The sequence below is a fragment of the Typha angustifolia genome, chromosome 3, assembly GCF_048772165.1.
Source record: "Typha angustifolia cultivar Huaian chromosome 3, ASM4877216v1, whole genome shotgun sequence".
Taxonomy (NCBI): domain Eukaryota; kingdom Viridiplantae; phylum Streptophyta; class Magnoliopsida; order Poales; family Typhaceae; genus Typha; species Typha angustifolia.
In genome coordinates this window covers 2585729-2605582 of record NC_133241.1, presented here as the reverse complement: position 1 = coordinate 2605582, position 19854 = coordinate 2585729, and the positions used below count along the sequence as shown (strand labels likewise).

Here is a 19854-nt window from a genome sequence, read left to right as displayed (position 1 = left end):
AAAGCTGCCATTAACATTTCTCTCAATCCAATTCCATATGATTGGACCAAGCATGTTAAAATGAATAGACACTTCATCAAAGAGAAGGTAGAAGAAGCAATTGTTTGCATTACATTCCCACAAAAGAACAAACAGCGCATGTATTCAGGAAAGGACTTCCTCGACAAATTTCAATACTTTCATTGGCAAGTTGGATATGGTCAATATCAAAGATCAAACTTGAGGGGGAGTGTGGAAATCCCGAAATTTTAGGGATATTATTCCTAGTGTCATGCAGGAATAAATAGAAATGAAATAACTTGGAACTAATGTAAATTATTTGTTTCCCTTTTTTTCATTCATTCAAACTTGTATATATACATGTTATGTATTGTTTCATATCATTAATACAGAAAATTCTCTCGTCTCTCTTTCTACAAAAGGTCCAAAGATTTTCTGTTTAGGAGATCCGAAGGTTCAGAACTTAAGGACCTAAGTTAGGAAGTCCAAAAAAAAAGTTTTAAGGTCTAAAGATTGAGAAATGAAGGAATTATGTTGGGAAGTCCAAAGGCTGAGAAGAAGTCTAAGAGTTTTCTTGAAGAAAAAAGAAACATACATAGTAGATTACAAACAAGAAAGCTGAATGCGGTGGGGGCAATCTCTATTGATTACTTTAAAAAAAATTACCTCCTGAATAAATCTGTAGAGGAAAACAATACGGACAGCAGAAAGACGCCCACTCAAACTGTAATCATAACCTTGATAATCATCATCCTCAACACTGTAAGACTGAAAGTTAAACTGCAAAACAGACAACAACAATTAGACAAGCAAAATTAGAGGAAAAGGAAAAACAAGGAGAAAAAAAAAGACTCCAACAAAGTTATGATTGAAAAAAAAATAATATACATCAAGGTGCTCACCATGACTGAACATATGAATCAGAGCAAACTGAATTTTGCAAATAAACTTGTGTTATGTAGTTCTTCAGGAAACATATATTACATTTTTTAACCATAGCACAACCATAATAACTTAAAAAATTTATGTTTAATGTAGAGATCGAAGACATCAAGGTCCTCATGATGGCTGAACATATTTGCAAATAAATTTGTCTTGCTCAATTCTTTAGAAGAAGCATACATTCACAATTATTGTAACAGAACAGCCATAATAAGTTTATTCTTAATATAAAAATTTAAGTAAGTAGCAGGTCAGTATCTCAAGAGAGAACAGCAAGAAAGAAAAAAAAAACCTCTTGAATTTCATGGATCCTGTTGGATATGGTTTTAGAAAAGATAAACATACTTCTAGTAAGTGAACATTTGTTCAGATTCCAGAGCTCATCTCACCACCACAACTGAACCACAAAGTGCCACACTCACTTAATGAAACCCCTCATTACTTGTTTGAAGCAAATAAATACCATTCAACTATTAGATTTTACTAAACATTAGCTCATGTCTATGTAATAGGAAAACGGTGTCCTAATGAACAAGGCTCTGGCCAAGGGGTTTTGAGAGGGTAGCATTTCTCTCATTTCTGAGAAGGCTGTTTCTAATACTTGAACCCATGACCTCTCAATGGGAAGTGCTTACAATAACACCAGGTGACACTCTTTCCAAATATATTAATTATAAATGAGGGCATCATTTGGTGTAAGGGTGAGGCTTGCCAGTTACATCCAAGGTGTCATGGTTCAAGTCTTGGAAACTGATTCTTTAGAACTGATGGTAAGGCTATAAGCATTTCCCTTCTGTAGGTGGAAACCTCGTGCACTAGGAAGCCTATTTATTTGATTCTATTACCAATATTACCAAATCAAGTTACAATCGCTACATATTTCATAGCTCCACTATTATGAGTAAGTTAGATATAAAAGAACTAAACAATAACATGAGACCTCAACATTCTCACCTGTATTGGTATAAATGTATGATAAAAGTTGAAATATCTATTATTACTTCAATATAAAATGAGAAATAACAACATCCACCTTGATAAGTGATTCAAGTCCTTGGTTTCTTATATTGCAGAGCCAGCCCCAACGGTGATCTGGTCCAAGATATGAGTCACAAATTCTCATATTTCCCAGCATACCATCAATGGAAATAGAACTTGGGTGAACCTAGAGAAAAATATAATTCAACAAAAAGTTACATAATTGCAGAATGTATAACATAACCCTTTCCGCACAAATAAGTACATTATCTAATATTCTGAATTCTAATATCAACAGTATACATGACATACATACCAGAATTAACTGAGTTTCAATAACTTCAGAAACAATCTGAATGATTTTTCCTGAATTCCATATGCCTGAATAGCTAAATTATAAGTGGTATGTCCTAACTATTAGATTCAGCTTCATGAGTTTGAGGCTTTCAGCAATTCAGTTAGAATACAGGAATGTCATCTATCAACCTTAATACGAATATAATGACTTCCACAAAATTGTAAGACCACATAGAAGAGTTTTACTAGCCATCACCTTTTGTACTCATCAAGGAAATTACAGAATGATACAAGAATCCACAACCAAGGACAAAAAGCACCACATGTTAATTAATAAGTAGTCCATCAATATTATATTGATATTCCTTCAACCACTTGAAAATTAACCAAAAGGAAATAGAAAAGGGACGAAAATTTCACTAGAGAAGAAAAGAAACATATCTAGAAATATTCTTAAGTTTTTATTTATTTTAGTCTGTAGAGGAACTTTACTGCCTCTTCTCACCTTCAGATCTAAGAGAAAACTTTCTTGCACAAACATTGCAAGTTCAGAGCCATCTTCTTTGTTAAGAAAAATGCAAACACAGTCAATATCCATTCTCAAGTTAAAAACAACACGGCCTTTCCCATAACCGAGCAAGCCTTTCACTAAAGCACGACCATTTTCTTCCTTCTTCTCTGTGCTACTAGCATTAGGTGTTGAGGATACAAGAATGCTTCCTCTGCTATCTCCTGAATTTACCAAGCTCAGATCCAAGCCAAAATCAATAAGCGCCACAATAGTGGGCCTGTTGCAATAAAACTCCAGTGCAGACATGCGGATGCTCATCTGAAAGAAACAAATACAAAAGAGTAGCTTAGCATATCAGCTGAGAAGCTAGGGGACCTAAAAATACATGAACATAAAGAAACTAAATGTCCTGCAGACCCTGGAAACTTACAAGAGGGACAATCACATCTAAGAAACCTATCACTGGAAGTAGCTAGATCAGTACTTCAGTTACCTGTGAATCAACACCATCATATAAAGGCGAATCTGGACTTCTAGTCAGGAAAGAAACAGCTACAAAATCAGCAGTACTATTGTCTCGTGCCTCATAGAATATATCAGCAGGCTTCCCTTTGACCTGATCTCTGTCACTATTTAAAGAATTAGGCTGACCAACAAAAGCATAGTCCTCACATGCATCAGGACTACACATCATGTTACATATCATGTCAATGTTTTGTGGATAGAAGCCTTGATCAGAAGTAGACATAAAATCAGGTAATGCATCCTTAAAACAATCATCTTCTTCTACAGAAAATGTGCTCAGATCCTTCTCTAGATCGAGAGTCGAACCACTAGGTTTCACTGTCTCATTCATCACAGAAAATGCTAGATATTGTGGAGACATCGACTGACGACCTTGAAGTTCGTCTTTAATCTTCAAAGAGTGCAGCTTCGTTTTCACAGAAAGACCACCAGCAGATTGAACAAGATGTACCTACAAAACAAGACTATCTCTTAATTCAGCAGGAAGACAAATAAAAAGAATAAGAAGAGAAATTCCAGAATAAACTAAGAGTCACCAAAAGAAGAGTACTATTGCATCTCTATTATTATGTGAATACTCAAAGCATGCAGCAAAACATAGCTTTGCCTTGGGGCTCATGGATGATGCTCACTCGCCAAAAGTTCACTAACTAGACTATTAGGTTTTATATCCGGACCTAATAAGGGAGTAATGATAACTCTTTACCAGACAACTTCCTAGATTGATTAGGTTGAAAGAGATGTCACCCACCTAGATAACATGAAGACAGTAGAAAATACTAATATGTTGGCCCAAAGACCTTGACTTGAGTTTAAATCAGGCTCAGAAACTAAAGTTATGAAAATCCATAAAGCTAATTCAAATGAATGATGACTAATAGAGAAAATAATCATGAGTTGATTCTAATTACACTTGACTAAAATATGACACCAGAGACCTGAAATCTGAATTGAAATCTACAATAGTCATGATTCCTGTGCTCTGGGAAGCCTTACTTTTTTGCACTTCCCCTAGTCTATTCACTCGATTCTCCAGCCGCATCATCTTCTAAGCATAGCTGCACCTTAATGCATAGGATATATGTAGCAGCTAGGCAAAAGGAAATCAAGTACGGAGAACTTGTCCTGAAACTAACCACATAAACAATTAATGTGATAACTCTTTGTTCCTCATCTTCTTGACGATCATTGTGAGCAATCACACAATGAAGTTCTCCAAGTTCCGTTATTCTTGCAATGATAAAAGAGGCTTTTGAAGAGGGTCTATCAATAGTCAATAGGTAAGAATCACTCTAAGCTTCTTTCAATTCAAAGGGAGTGAAAGTCTCTAGACTTCCTTATGTAATGCAGCAGGCCAATTAGTAAGGACAAATTAACACAGAAAGAAACAGGAAAAAAGAGGAAGGTATATATAAAATTTTCTACAAACTTTGACAGTTACAGTAAGGATTTCTACATTTGTATAAATGAATCAATTGGATACACCAGTATAGGAGAAAGGAGAGAAGCATAGTGTCTTGGCACATAATGTGCAGGCATGCTAGCGGCACAAAACAACTTCGACATGTTTTTAGCAGATCCAAGCAGGAATAGTTTTAGAAAAAGATAGAAAAGCATAGACGAGACCAGGACAGTCTCTGACTGAGAGTAAGAAGGGAAGAGAAAAATAGAAGGGGATGGTCAACATACACTTTCATAATCCAATCTCATTAAGGTGAGACTTGAGAGAATGTGTGAAGATGGGTAAGATGGCCATGGATGGAGAAGGAGGGGGTGGAGAGGGAGAGTTAGGAAAGAAAGAGAAGTGCACAAACCCAAACCTATTCGTAAATACATTGAAATTGATGCCATTACTAGATGCGTAGTTCTTTATTAAAAGAATATTAAATTTAAAAAGGAAAGGTCTATAGAGTATTGTGCAATTATATTTGTTGTCTGTCTTTTTAATGAATTATTTTTTCATTTGACTGCATATCACCCTTCTGGAATATCACTAATTTTAGGCAGTACAATTTGTCCAGAAGGATCAATGATCAATGCTAGCAAGCTAACCTTCCCTCCACCACCAAGAAGCTCCAAAATTAGCTCCTCTTCAGCATTGCTACTCTTCCTATCCACCTGAAAGTTATCAAGTATTTTTCAATGTTAATAGCCAAACCAGTTGTATAGTAGTACTAACCAACAAATGATGCAATCAACAATAACAAGTGTCATAACCAGGAAAAAAAACAAAGGTCGCGTGCACTGCACGTGCATTCTCATAAACACCCCCCCCCCCCCCCCCCCCCCCCCCCCCCCCCGGGGCCCGAACTGTTAACGCACGAAAGAGGTGGTCGCGATTTTCTCAACTGAAACTATCAGCTTTCCAAGATCACCCTAGAAAACATTTCTGTAAAAACCCTAACCTACCCTACTCCTCTCCCAACATTGTCATCTCTCTCTTTTCTTCTTCTATAGGCGAAGCTTTCGTTATCGGACTCCAACTGTAGGAGCATCGCTGGAGCAATCAGATTCTACCCCCCCACAACTCACTTGTAACGACTTTTCCTCCCACCTAGATTAGAGATTTTAGCTTTTCCACTTAGACCTCAAATGAATGGATTCACTCATTATTTTGTTCCATTTTGTTCTTTCACACTATCATGTTATCTTCGTGTAAATATATATGAAATTACCTTTGTGCAAATATCTATGATGTTACTTTTGTGAAAATATCTATGATGTTATCTTTGTGTAATATTAGCAAGTCATTTATATGCAATATATATCACATTATCTTAAATTGTTATTCTTCATGCAAATAAATAATATAGCTAGCGAAACATAACTTATGACTAGTATGACTTAGATAATAGTCTGCGTATAAACCGTTATGTGATTTTTCGTAGTATTTCAAGTCTACCTAGAAATCCATGGAACAGACCTATTTTAATCATACGATGACTCTAATCTCTCTCAACAGGTAATGGAAGAGAGGGGATATGATTGTCACATAGTGATACCTCCTAGTGACCGTAACTGAATCAGTTACAAAGAAAAAACTCGAGCGTCATCTTGATATGACTTTCGATGTGGATCCACAGAACAAACCCAAATGAGAAATATGATATTTATTTGACATTAAAAAGTTCTGCAAAATTTTAAAAAAAATTCCGCATAATGAATTCTTAAGCATGGTATCAATTTATTATCCGTATTATTGCTACTAATGCCTTATTATTCTGGTTATGAGCATGCTTAGTTTTATCTATTTATTATAAATTGTTGAGCCTTAGACTCTTGAAATCATGCTTTTGGTTATAAATTCCACCAACTGAGCTATAATTGTTGACTCATAAAATCATTCATAACATTTTAGATGATGATCATCGTGGCAACTAAGAGAAGTACACACCGGGCCTCTACCATCACTTGGTATTTGGTCTTTTAATTTTGGTTGTATTAGTTGTTTATGTTTTCATTTGAACATTACTTGTTTCTTTAGTTTTGTACTTTTATTAGTTATCAAATTTGGAATATGTTCTTGCCCCATTTGGAGTTTTATTTATTATTGACTTAGAGTCAATAGTTCATATTGAATTCTTTGATATTTTATGGATTTGAAAAATTTATTGCTAAAGCTCCATGTATCTCAAGTCTATTGGGTATATGGCCGGTCATAATTTCGAATTTAGGCCATGACAACAAAAGAACAAATACCCCTCTTCCATTGATCCCATGAATTTCATATTAAACACTATGTGGATATATTCACAAGGTACCGAAAGTGGAATCAAAATCATCTTACCTTCCCATATATAGACAACTTTGCTTCCACAAGTGTACCATTGATAACAAGGTCTACTGCCGCCAAATTGCTAAGGCGTTGCCCACTATATTCTGATAAACTAGTTTCAACTGGTTCTCCAAGTATATTCATTGCAGGAGGAGCCTAAAACAGCACAAGTGAATATAGTAAGATGAAATCAGGTAAAATTTTCAGATTTTTATCTTCAGAAGTACATCATGAGGAAGAAGAATATAATACAGAAGCTCTATATGTCGCTTGCACGAGCTCTTTCAACCAAATAGTTTTTTCCTCCTCATTAGAGAATTCAACAATCAAAGTATTAGTTGATTCCAGAGCCTGTAAAAGGAATTAAATGATGTGGAATATAAGAAATAACTCAGATAAAGTGGCAACGCTAAATTGGAAATAAAATAGCAGAACTACAATACACTTTAAAAGAAATGGATACCCATAGTAATGAATCCAAATTTTCAAAACAAAGTTCAGGTAATGTACATTATTTTCTTAGAACATTTAGCTATGAGAATTGCACTTGACAGACTAGAAGCAGCAATTTCTGAATATTGGCTAATGCATGAATAGTCATGCCAGTCGACATGGTCAGCAACAATCGATATCTAACACGCCAGTGAGTTAGCGACACTGATACAGGGGCAGTATCTCAATACTCTTTCACGGCCACTTGTTGATGTGTGCAACTAGAATTGAGCATATCTTATTTTTACAAAACTTAATTTAAGGTCATTTTCATCCTTTTTAAACCTTTTTGCATTTTTGTACTTGATCTACATAAATTATACTTCGAATCTTGAAAATCAAAGGGAAATTTTGGTTTTCGTTAAGTGATTTTCCCAAAGCCCCTAACAAAGAGTATCTGAAGAAAAATGAGGCAATGCAAGATATTGGAATCTAATTGCATATGTTATACTAATATATAGTGTTGAAGCCTTGAAGGATTATAATTTAGCTCTTAAAACCTATTTTAAGGCCCTAGAAAGGCTTAGAGATTATTTTTTGGCATATCTAGACTATTCAATGTGTCATCGGCATACTAATTCAGCATGGCATGTGTCAGCAATACATACTGTGCTGAGCCAAGGTCCACACGTCATGTGCACACAGCAATTATTGTTATAGGTATGAAAATAGATTAAATATTCCATACAGGCAGGAATGTCAAAAAAATGACATGCCTTGTTACTAAAACAGAGAAAGGAACTTTATAAGTTAATTATATTTTTAAATTGATACCATAGCTAGAGCAGAACAGATAACAAAAGGAAACAAAACACAAGCAGGTTCTTCAAATTAGGTTGAAGTCCTAATATTTCAAGGTAATTGCAGAGCATTCTTAAAAAGAATAAAATGCAAGAAAATAAAATATGTTTTCTCCAAAAGGAGTTACGTTTCTTTTTAAAATAAAAGGAACACAAAGAACTCATCTTGAAAATTGTACAGAAAGAAGGCAGTCAAAAAGGAAACACAATATGTGACCAAAAATAAGTATATCAAAATTAGCTAAATGCAAGACAGTGCAACATGATGTACCTTCTGAATATCAACACCCCTAGAACACACGGCTACAGCATAGAGAGAACCACCAACACTTGTAGATGGAATTTCAATCACCTGTCGACCAGCCATGCTGCAAGACTCACAAAAGGTGTTCAAGACGAAATGGTCAGAGACGAACACCAGCACAGATGATGTCACAGAAGATTATGGAGCAGCTGTTCCACTTCTTGCTAGACGATAAGAGACACTGCTGTAATTAGAGAATGGAAAATGACAAAAATTTTACACCATACCTGCAAAATCTTTGATAGTTCCGAGAAAATTCAGACTCCAAAACATAAAGATATAACCCAGATAAGACAAGATAACAAGGATGCCACTCAGCCAAAGAATTGCCAAGCCCCTTGAACCAGTAGAAAATTATATAAACAAGTGGCCAAAAAGTAAAAGTAAAATTAAAAGTTCCCATAGTATGGCATAAATACAAAATAACAAAAAAGGAATAGTAACATCTAGAATATACATACTATGGGTTGTATGCATACATACCGTCCAGACCAAAATCCTAGCATCAGTAGCTCGATCAGCAGGATACCAAGGTATATGACCAGCTAGCGGATATTCATTGCAATCCTGATTGCTGCTCTCACTCGAGCCATAGAATATATCTAGCAGTTCCATAATCTTACAATATCTTTCTGGTGAAAAGTGAATAGCAAGATTGGGCACTTGTACAGAAACTCGAGTTGATGGATAACTTGGATGAGGAACTTTCATCTTCAAAAATAGTACAAAAGGCAAATTATAACATATAGCAGAATATTTTAAAGATTTTTCAAGCAGAAAAATATGAGTCCTCCACAAGTTAATAACTACTATCAAGTTTGAGCATCAAATCTCACAGGAAACAATATAGGCATGGTTACATTTCCATGTCATATAAAGAGCAAGCTCACTTACTGCCATTAGTCAAAATTGACATCCAAAGGAAGAAACTGATTTACCTGGTCAACTATAACAGACATTCCACAGCGATCAAGAAGCGAGTAGAAATAATCAACATCTTCTAAAGTGGGAGAAAGTATTGTTCGGCAGTCATAGTTTGCCACTGCATTGCATTTGTCATTGGGAACATCATCAACAAAAATAGCAGCCATGTCTCTCCCTGATATATAAAAGCGAGAATATAGACTCTGTCTGTCCTCATCTCGTGAACCATCCTGCAGTTATATGCTTTGCTTTATAGCAACTACCACAAAATAGTCACCCGAAGTTCAAAAGATGCAACTTACTCTGGTGCGTAAAGTAAAATGGCCAAAATCCAGAAGAAAGTGGCTTTTTTTCAATGAAGATATATTCGTACGCAAAGGAATCCTGACTTTTGGAGCATCAAGATCAATATCAAGTCCAAATCTGAAATCAAGAAAAAGGAAGAAGAAATAATCAATTAAGTATTGTATCTCTTAGCACTATAAGTATAACTCTATTGATAATTTTGATAGCATCAAATAATCTTATAGGCCAATATCAGTGCATATTCCACCATACAAGCCTTTTCCCACCAATATGGTAGTGGCTAGAGAACAACTCAAAGATGAGAAGGCTATAGAATTGATTGTGATCAGGTGTCAATCTGACAAAAACCTCTAAAAGCTTGTAATAACATTTTAAAGGCCAGTTGGCAAGTAGAATAGTCTATCTAATTTTGGCAGTTTAGGCTCATGCAAACCTAGAGCACTCCAAAAAGAAGACATGTTAAACAGGAATAGTCTAGAGACTCTAGGCAATGGAGAAAGATGAGAGATCTAAATAAATTAGGAAACTGTTTTCGATTCTGTGGTCTAGAAAATAGTAAAAGAAATACAAAATGGCAGCAAAAACATATCTTACATGAACCTTCAACTTTCAAGTATTTAATTGAACCTAAGATCTCCATGATAAATAAGTCCACGATGTTCCAGGTAATTTTATCTTAAGAACCAAGTATTCAGGAGAGAGATAAACATATACATAAAAAATACACTGACAAAGGAAAGCATACCTACTTATACAAGAAAAATATCCACACCCTTCCCCACCCACCGGTTAACCAAAACAAACAAAAAGAACGAAAATGAAGGGGAAAAAAGAGCACATCACGCTCACTTCCATCCCATATAGAGGCATAAAAAATGAGGGAAAGGGAGAGAACATGTCCAGAAGAGATGTGATAGAAAGGGATATTACTGTATGTATAACAAATATTACTGCTTGTGTAACAACACAATCACCATGGATTTGAACATTGGGTATGACAAGATACATAAATAAACAGACCAACATGCAAAATATTCATCCGTATAAAATGATGCAAAGCCTATAGTTGAAATTTTTCCTGCACTAAAGAGTACTCTGATTCTGTTCAGCCACCATTATGATGCATGCAGGTGTCACAATCTGCTGATCACAGTGACAACAACCAAATGCTCAAAGATCAACCAAGAGCCACTGAAAAAATTGACAAGTAGCAACTGGCAACTAGGCTACTTTTCAATTACTGCACATATATCATTACACTTGGAAAAACAAAAGAGGACATTAATGAAAAGATGCACTCAGATATATGGAGTGCACCAATCCCAATTGCAGAAAGGAATAGTATACTAGTAAATTGGATAAGAAACAGATAATATAAAGGTAACATCATGTAAAGATTCCTCTTGTAGAGAAAAAAGCAATTCATGCATCTAGTAATTTCAACTAAAAGTTTGTTTTGTCGAACTAACTCTATATCTGAGTTAAAATCATCTTTATACCAAGAAGAAAGCAAGGAAAACACAAATCCTTATACCAAGATTAGAGAGTTAAAATCAGATTAAGTTGCCTGAGAAATATGATAGGCATTTTGAGAATAGTCATCTATGAATACAGAATATTTCTCAAGTCACAAGTTGTAGAAGGAAGTAGAATTTATATATATATATATATATATAGATGTAGATAGGGAGAGAGGGATCAAGTCAAGAACCTGCTTTGTTCTTCTAAAACAAACTGAATCTGTTCTTGAGCTCTGCGAGTCACCTGCCCTAACTTGATCTGCTCACCAAAGAAAAGATTTAGTTAGCATGATTTGCAATAACCTGTAATTGCTGACATATAAATGTATGTTTCAAAATAAGAATGAGCATCCACAGAATCAGTCAATTGAAACTCTTAATAAAAATAACGAGTTTAACTCAAAGCTAAAGTAATTACCTGTAGAGCTGTTGCAGTTTCTATTGCCACTGTAGGACTAACAGCATTACTCCTTTTCACAAACTCTAGAAATCGCTCATAGCTTTCCAGCAAAACCTACCAGACAAAAACAAATTAATAAAGTTTCTGAAATTCTGTACCATCCGAAGTTAGACGGAAAGTAGTAGAACTTTTATATAGAAATGAAAATTTTCAAAAATGACCAAAATATGAAGTCTTCTATCCCAATATTTGATAAGGAGGAAAGAGGTAATTTTTGTGCATCTATGGGGTTAATGAAACAGTGTGGAGGGTAAAATGCATGGCGTCATGTGTAATAGTTTGGAGAACAATTGAGACAATAAAGTTGAAGGACCTAACTGAATCATTGTATGACAATGTTAAAACATCAGTGAGGAAGTCTTTTACCTCTGAGCGATTCTAATTTCAATCTTTCTATGGCTATCTACTAGGGCTCACTGACACAATAAACATAAATGCTACAAATATTAGATTTTACCAAGAAAAGGAAATTTTGGATAAGAAACAATTATAATAATTATATGAAGCAGCCTAATCCATAAATAGGAATGTAAAACTTCCCTCCGGGAGACCATATAGCCTAGTTCTTACATAAAGTACTACAAAACATCAGGAAAAAGATAATATATCATTCAAAATATTAAAAAGAAGGGCAAAAGTCTTGCAACTTTTATAAATGACATTGGGCAGGAGTAAGGATGGTCATGCCAACAGGCACTTGCTATCCTAATGGGGTGCTGGCATGTAGCACGAGGGGAGTGCCGAAGACACTCCCCTGAGCCAAGGCATACTACACTGTGCTGAGGTGTGCCATCCTGTACAGATATGTGTCACTGCTTGTATCAAGCATATCACTCAATATTGGTAGGGTATCGGACGGCATGGCCTGGGTTCTTACGATTGGTTCCAACTTCTGAGGAGAATTATGTAATAAACAAGGAAGGATTAGAATACAGAACATTAGTTCAAAGCACAACTGCTTGCTAAATTCTGGAAAAGTTTCTGAAAGGATGAAAGCATGAAAGAACAGGAAAGGCCTAAACAAGGATATAGTTTATAATTATTGTACATCAAAACAATTCACAATGTATTGACATGTACAAAAGAAATTGTCTGTCAAGTATGTACAATCAGAAAATGAATGGCATGTAAATAAGAAAGTCAAAAGAAGGTATACTAAACAAATAAATTAGATTGTTGGTTATCCACATAAATATAAGTGGTAAATAATAATAAAGTGAAAGTAACAATAGTTAAGGAATTTTTGTAGCTCGTGCATTGTATGAAAATATTAAAGCACGTCTGATATACTTTGCCACTGGAAAACCAAAACAAGTTACAATGTTTTATGAAAAACTGCTGCTTGACTAAGCATGTCGGATCTCCAAAGGGTATAAACCCTAAATAATCTCATAATTGCATATGATGAGAACAGAATGCCAATATAAGAAAAGATTTATGACCTATGCTTTCTATGAACTTGGCCATCAGAAATGCTAACCGAGCTTTAAATGGCTCTAGAAGAAGCATCCTACTATCATGAACATGGCATGCTGATCAATAGAACATGGATCTTCTATGCATAGTTAGATGCTAGAACTAAATAAATGTCCATACAAATTTGCTCCTGCATATTGTATACAACTTGTGAATGGAAATCTTCATTTATTACTAGATAATTTTCTTGCCTCTTTATCGTTAACAAGTGTTCTTTCTGGGAGCTGTGGCCTAAGCTTTACTACTAGCTATAATATTACAATCTAGTGTGATGTCTGACTAAACCATCTATCTCCCCATTGAGGAAATGAAAATTAAAAAAACTAGAACTAACTGTTCTTTTATCATTCAGAAGAAATTCCTACATTTTCGTCATCACTGGCCTTAAAAAATTACCGTAACATGACAAGGAGATATCTTTGCCACAAGCCGCCAATCTATGTCCTCCCCAACAGGTGCATGTACAAAATTAGCATCTAATGCGTTAGTCTTTCTCTCACTGACAACACTCTGCAAGACATATTTGAACAGTTATTACCTATCACAATGAAGATATCAGAATAAGATCTCAAAAGACAGAAAAGAAGTATGCTAATCTTTTAAACAAACTAACCTTTGCAAGCAAACCTTCAGGAGAAGATAAACCACAGTATCTCAATGACACATTGCAGTGGATGCTTCTATGGTATAGCTTAGTGGCAACATGAAGTTGTTCAAATCTACCACATAAAACCTCCGTTTGACAGATGTCAATGATCCGAGCAGCAGCTTGGCCAATTGATACATCTACAAGGAACTGAATCATGTTTTGAGAGTCCTTTCCAACAGGGGAAGTCACATCCTCATCAGGTTGATAACTCAACAATTTATTGATTGCCTGCCATTCTTCCTTGGTCAGCTTTTCCTCCTCAGCCAACTGAGGATCCCTATTTTGCTTGGGTTCATCCCCCGATGAGCGCCTACAGAAAGAAAGAAGTAAAAAATGGAAGAGAAATAAAAGGAAGAAAAGTACATCTCATCAAGGACTGCCGGACCGACCAGCAGTATGAGTATGTGCAACATTGCTAACCATTCACTGTCAGGTTTGCTCTGTGCTGATACATGCCCATGCTAAAAGGGGCTCCGTATCCAAGTTTTTTCCAACTATGACAAGTGTTGGCAAAGCATGTCCTATTGGTTACCGGTCTAGCAATCCTTGGTTATCGTATTATGATGAATACAAAGAATATCCACATCACCAGGAAATGTAAAACAAATTAAACAAAAGGACAATGAGAAATGAATTCTTAGTGAGGAGTTTAACAGACCATCCAAAAGACCACCAGCTTCTTTTTAAGGCACTCTTCTGCTGCAATGCATCTTTTGATTTTACCGACTCAACCTTAGCATGTGCAAGTAACCTGCATAAAAAATCACAAATGGTAGTCAAAAGGGATGAAGATGACTAAACTTCAGAGGGAACTGCAGAACAGAAAGTCGAATATTGAACAATGAAAAGTAAGATGACAAGTCTAGAATAAGCAAATCCTACCTCCAAAGGATGATAACCTTTGAATCAAGAAGCCTCTCAATCTGCCTAATCTCAGAAACCTCATTATTTGATGGTTGTTGCAGTAATGTTGCATATAGATGAACATAGCGACGACGGAGCTGACAAAGATCCCTAATTCTTTCCCATGAGAACCAGTAGCTACATTAAATTATATTTTTTTTAAAAAAACAAGATCAGTATTTTTCCAGGTCAGCAAAATTTATGATTATGTAATTCATATTATTCAACTAAACAATCTGCAATTTGAGAAACTGGCATAATATCAAAAATTCAAAATAAAAGTATTGCAAGAAAAGTAAAACTAAAACTCCTTCACACTTGGATAATCAAGTCATTGCGTCAGCAAGCATAAATTCAAGCAAACATCGTTTTAACATTTCAATCAGATGTTAGTCAAATGTTGTTCACAGTAGATAAACTCATACCACATCTTTTTTTGCTGCAATCCAGCCAGCATAGCATAGCGCCACCATGCATTAGGATCTTCCACTACCGGTAGGACAGGCCTTAAGTGAGATACTTCAACATGTGTCTTATATCTCGAAAATGTTTCCAAAAGTTTTATGCCATCGTAGTACTGAGCCTGGTAAATCCAGGAGAGGGGACAAAAAGTACTGTTACTGCAAATATAGTTACAATTTTATAGACAAGGTCAGTCAGAAGAGCGAAAGATGCTTAAAATCCAAAGAACCTCAGTAATAGTTAAAGAAACATCACTAAGGATGAGTGAAGCTTTCTCAAAGGGAATCTCGGGATCCTGTCTTTCTTGCTTTCCAAGGCGATGGTATTTAAGGACTCCATTAATAGGGGAAACCAAATATTTGCGATTCACTGCCCAAACTGACATTCCATCACCAGAATGTTCGTCAATTCCACCTTGGAATATCTACAAGCAGCAATGGAAAAACAAAATTATGAGGAACCAAAACATGCAATGTAAAAGGAAAAGTACCACAGTAAAAAAAAAATCTCAGAATACAGAACAAATACCAGCATACCTCAGTCCATTCATTTGGAGTCAAATCTTCCCACTTCTTATCAAGCTTCCAAGGAAGGCTGTCAGAATCATGATAGGCTGCTAATCGCTGTAATTCCAAAGACTAGAACAAAGACGAAAGTTCTCATGAGATAAATATATATATATAAAAACTACTACATTTCGGATTAATAAAGTTGGAGTAAAAGATATAGCAATCAGCTGATAACGCTTTGGACAGAATAAAACAAAACTAATAATCAAGTAATAAACCTCTAAATTTCTAATAGATATTTTGACTTCTATAAAAAAATTGCAACAGCTGTAATCCTAGGAATAAAAACAAATAGGACAAGTTAGCCTCTTCCCTCAGAAAAAAAAAACTATAGGCAAGTATTATTCAACACTTCTGAACACTTTTTGTTACAACTGCACCCCTTCACTATGAAAATTGAAGATGCCCTTAAAGTGTTAACAAAAACCAAATGCAATTTTTATCCCTATCAATACTTGACAAGTTGACAGTAAGAGAGGTCACAATGATAAGATTTAGCTCATTTTCTTCAAACAATCTTGCCCATTTCCTCCCATTTATCATTAGCCAATAGTCATTTCCTCCAAAAGCCCTCCTTCAAAATCTCTTCCTTCTACCATCCTCTTTCTTCCTCTTGGAGACTCATTAGAAGCCATCCGCCAATAGTGTACTAAGGAATCAATGATGCAGGATCGATGCACAGGATGGCTCTCACTAGACTCATGTACACGTTGCAGGATAGTAGAAGAAGCTCCTAAAAGTGTTCTCCTTTAGCAGCTGGGAAGCATCAGCCATGCCATGAGTGCAGCTAGGGTCTTAAAAGTGTTCCATGGCATCTTCTAGATTGCACCTCCACAGATATTTCATCTCAGTGTTGTGGCTCAAGAAACCGGCCAATAGTTTCTCCTGGACAGAGCTGGTGAAGGTAATTCATTATCTTATTCTATGTCTCTGTTCATCACCACCCCCACATCACCGACATAGTGAGGAAAGTTGGCTTCACAACTATTAAATTGACCTTGCTAGTTGATGATGTTAAAAAATAGGGATCAAGAAGGCTCACTTGTGAGGAAGTAGTAGTTTTAGAGATACAGGGAGAGAGAAGGGAGGGAATCATTGCTCATCTCCGCAGATGGCTCACCTGCATGGAGGGAAGAAGGAAGAAAGTAGTGCAGGACAATTTTGGAGAAAAGGGTACCTTCTAAGTTTTATTTCCTTATGGAACTTTAGGGCTTCCATCCAGACTAGTAGTTTGGTCAGATGGGTCATACACAGGCAAGTCCATGACACCAATGTTCTAAAAGGGGTTGCAGTTTGCGGGCGGTCAAGGGACTGCATAGTGCATATGCAATATGCAGACACATGCAACATGAGTATCCTTTTTAACAGTAAATGAATCAAAGCATGCATACTGGACAGAGGAACAGCCTTTCAGAATGAAAAAGAAAACACTCATTTTACAAGCTTCAGCACCTCTTCATTTTCCTTTCAAGTGCAAAATATCAACCTGCATCTGGAGTAATCTATCCATGCAGTATATAAATTGATCTACAAGTAAGAGTACAGAATCTCTTACAGAAAAAGGAGTCCTAGATCAAAAACAGAAGCAGCAGAAAATGAACTAAGCACCAGATAAAAAACTTTTTGATGAAGAGCATATAAAAGGCACTTGCTTTCTCCTCCTTATCTTTTATATTTATTCTACTTTCAGTGAATCAGATTTTCAACTATTAAAAGGAAGACACAGGTAATAGGAAATAAAGAGCAACCACAAAAGGCACTCAATTGAACCCCTTCAAGGTTCAAGTTTCAACAACAGAAAAGTTCAAAAGAAGAAGAAATAGTGCAATACAATTGTGGAATTCAAAGAGTAAATAACATAGTAATTCAGATATTAAAGAACCATCTGCTAAAAACATGGAGACGATACTAACCTTTCGCAACCTATCTAGGGCTCCACTTGTGTCAAACGTTTCATTCCCATTCTCATCCATAGTGACAGCAGCAAGTTTTGATAAAGTGACCCCAGAACAAAATGGATGTCCTGGATTACTAGAAAATACAAAGAATAGTAGAAGAAAGTCGTAGTATATGATGGATGATATTAGAATTTTATTGCAAGGCCAAGTTGCTGACAAACCTGATAGAATCCTCATATCTGATATGTACATTGCTAATAGTAACTTTAAGGTTTCCAATTATAGTTGCAATTAGAGAGCCCAACCATGAATTTCCAGAAGGAGCCTGTGTTCAGAATAGTGTCCAATCAAATGCCTGAAGCATTCAATGTCATTCTTATTCTGAAAATCACATTTGGTAAAGAAAATGAAGCATGAGATGGCTAATTCAAAAACTCACAAAGCGGCCCTCCTCTGTGCCACGTAACATGTGCTAATTTAAAAACCCATTTGGTGCAAAATAGGCATGAGACGGCTAAGAAGAAAGACGAGAAAAAAAAAACGGAAGGAAAGATGACAGAAAAACAGAAGAAAGAGAAAGACAGAGGAGCCTGATGGATCCTCACCACCGCTTCTCTATCTCAACCATTGTCATTGCTGCCTCTAAGGTTTCCACAGCCGCAAAGGATAGATTGAAGAAAATTATGGGTTTATTACTTATGATAATGGATCATAAAATAAATTTATGGATCCTAACTTAAGGGACAACGGATAGTAACTTATAATAATCGATTGCATCCACTATCCACCATCATTTAAACCTTCCCATCTTCTTCTCATCTGATTTGAAAGAGAGAGAAAAAATCTAACAATGGCAGTGGCGGTTCCTTTTCCATGCAATGGCAGAAGTCCTTGGGCTCCTCCACAAGACTACGTAAAGCTTACATGAGGCATTTCTCACTCATAGGAAGGTTTTTTAAGCCTTTCTGAAGATGTCCTCAGCAAATCCCATGCCACATGCCGACACTACGTCAACACGGTAAGTATCAACTAGCACGGCAACCTATTAGATTGATGTAGATGGACCAAGATGGGCACACTAAAATCTAGGTACTCCACCGTATAGGTGCTAGAAATACTAGAATAGTATGTGACAACCATGTCATCCATGTTTATCCTATGATCAAGTCAGATAATAAATAAAATAAAAAAATTTAAATTCCAAATAGAAGCTAATGAAGAGTTAGCCATAATTACTATGTTCTATTTTTCATTTATGTCCTCTCAAAGTAAGAAATTTTGAGATCTACAACATGTTTGGTTGCTCCTTTTCAAACCAGACAAAAGATGGATGTCAAACCAAGGATGCTCGTACCGATGAGCTATCGGCACCTAGCATGGATTGTGATGCTGCAAAGGATGGCCGTGTCAGTGGTGGCACAGCACTTGCATGAGGTGTGCCGATGGCACGACCCATGTCGAACTATGCTGATCTAATATGACTGCGTGCCAATCTCCGTGCCGATATAGAACCATTTTTTTTCTTATTTTCATCAATCATCAATATATCATCTTTAGTTATTTTCTTAACAAACATGATATAACATTTAGAGCCTATTTTTTAACTTTTTTTTATTTTCATAAATTATCATCAATCAACTTTATATTATATGTTGAATATTATTATATGGCCAATTATATTATGAGGTATTCAACTATATTATGAAGTGTTCAATCATTAATATTAGTTTTAATAAATATATTCAATTATATTATGTGTTGAATAATATTTGTATTTGACTATTGCTTTATTTTTTAAAAATAAGTCATCTACAAAAATAATCTAAAAATAAAACACTATAATATAAGTTTTAATACATTATTTAAACCAAAAATCAAATATTGACATTCCGAAAATACAAAAACACTCTAAATATCCTAAATTTTTTATTGAAAATATGTTAAATACGAGCCGGTGAAATAACTAGCACACCCGTGCCGTGGCACATGCCACTAGTGCAGCCTTATGTCATGGCATTCCAACATGTGTTGACCGGCACAAGTAGAGTATCGAGCAGCACGGA

General features: G+C 35.7%; 1 protein-coding gene across 1 annotated transcript in view; it reads right to left on the bottom strand.

Moving 5' to 3' along the window:
- Positions 1-19854, bottom strand: part of LOC140779326 (uncharacterized) — a 74390-nt gene that overhangs the window by 46419 nt on the left and 8117 nt on the right. The window contains exons 7-29 of the mRNA XM_073124354.1: positions 18013-18116; positions 17807-17924; positions 15861-15962; positions 15554-15748; positions 15288-15445; positions 14842-15000; positions 14618-14710; positions 13924-14269; positions 13707-13820; positions 11793-11888; positions 11566-11633; positions 9851-9971; positions 9563-9778; positions 9108-9335; positions 8852-8961; positions 8592-8688; positions 7281-7379; positions 7041-7184; positions 5306-5371; positions 3222-3704; positions 2723-3046; positions 1976-2107; positions 667-780 (exon numbers count right to left, since the gene is read on the bottom strand). Coding sequence (XP_072980455.1) covers positions 667-780; positions 1976-2107; positions 2723-3046; positions 3222-3704; positions 5306-5371; positions 7041-7184; positions 7281-7379; positions 8592-8688; positions 8852-8961; positions 9108-9335; positions 9563-9778; positions 9851-9971; positions 11566-11633; positions 11793-11888; positions 13707-13820; positions 13924-14269; positions 14618-14710; positions 14842-15000; positions 15288-15445; positions 15554-15748; positions 15861-15962; positions 17807-17924; positions 18013-18116 — 3687 coding nt within the window. The remainder of the gene's footprint in view (positions 1-666; positions 781-1975; positions 2108-2722; positions 3047-3221; positions 3705-5305; positions 5372-7040; positions 7185-7280; positions 7380-8591; positions 8689-8851; positions 8962-9107; positions 9336-9562; positions 9779-9850; positions 9972-11565; positions 11634-11792; positions 11889-13706; positions 13821-13923; positions 14270-14617; positions 14711-14841; positions 15001-15287; positions 15446-15553; positions 15749-15860; positions 15963-17806; positions 17925-18012; positions 18117-19854) is intronic.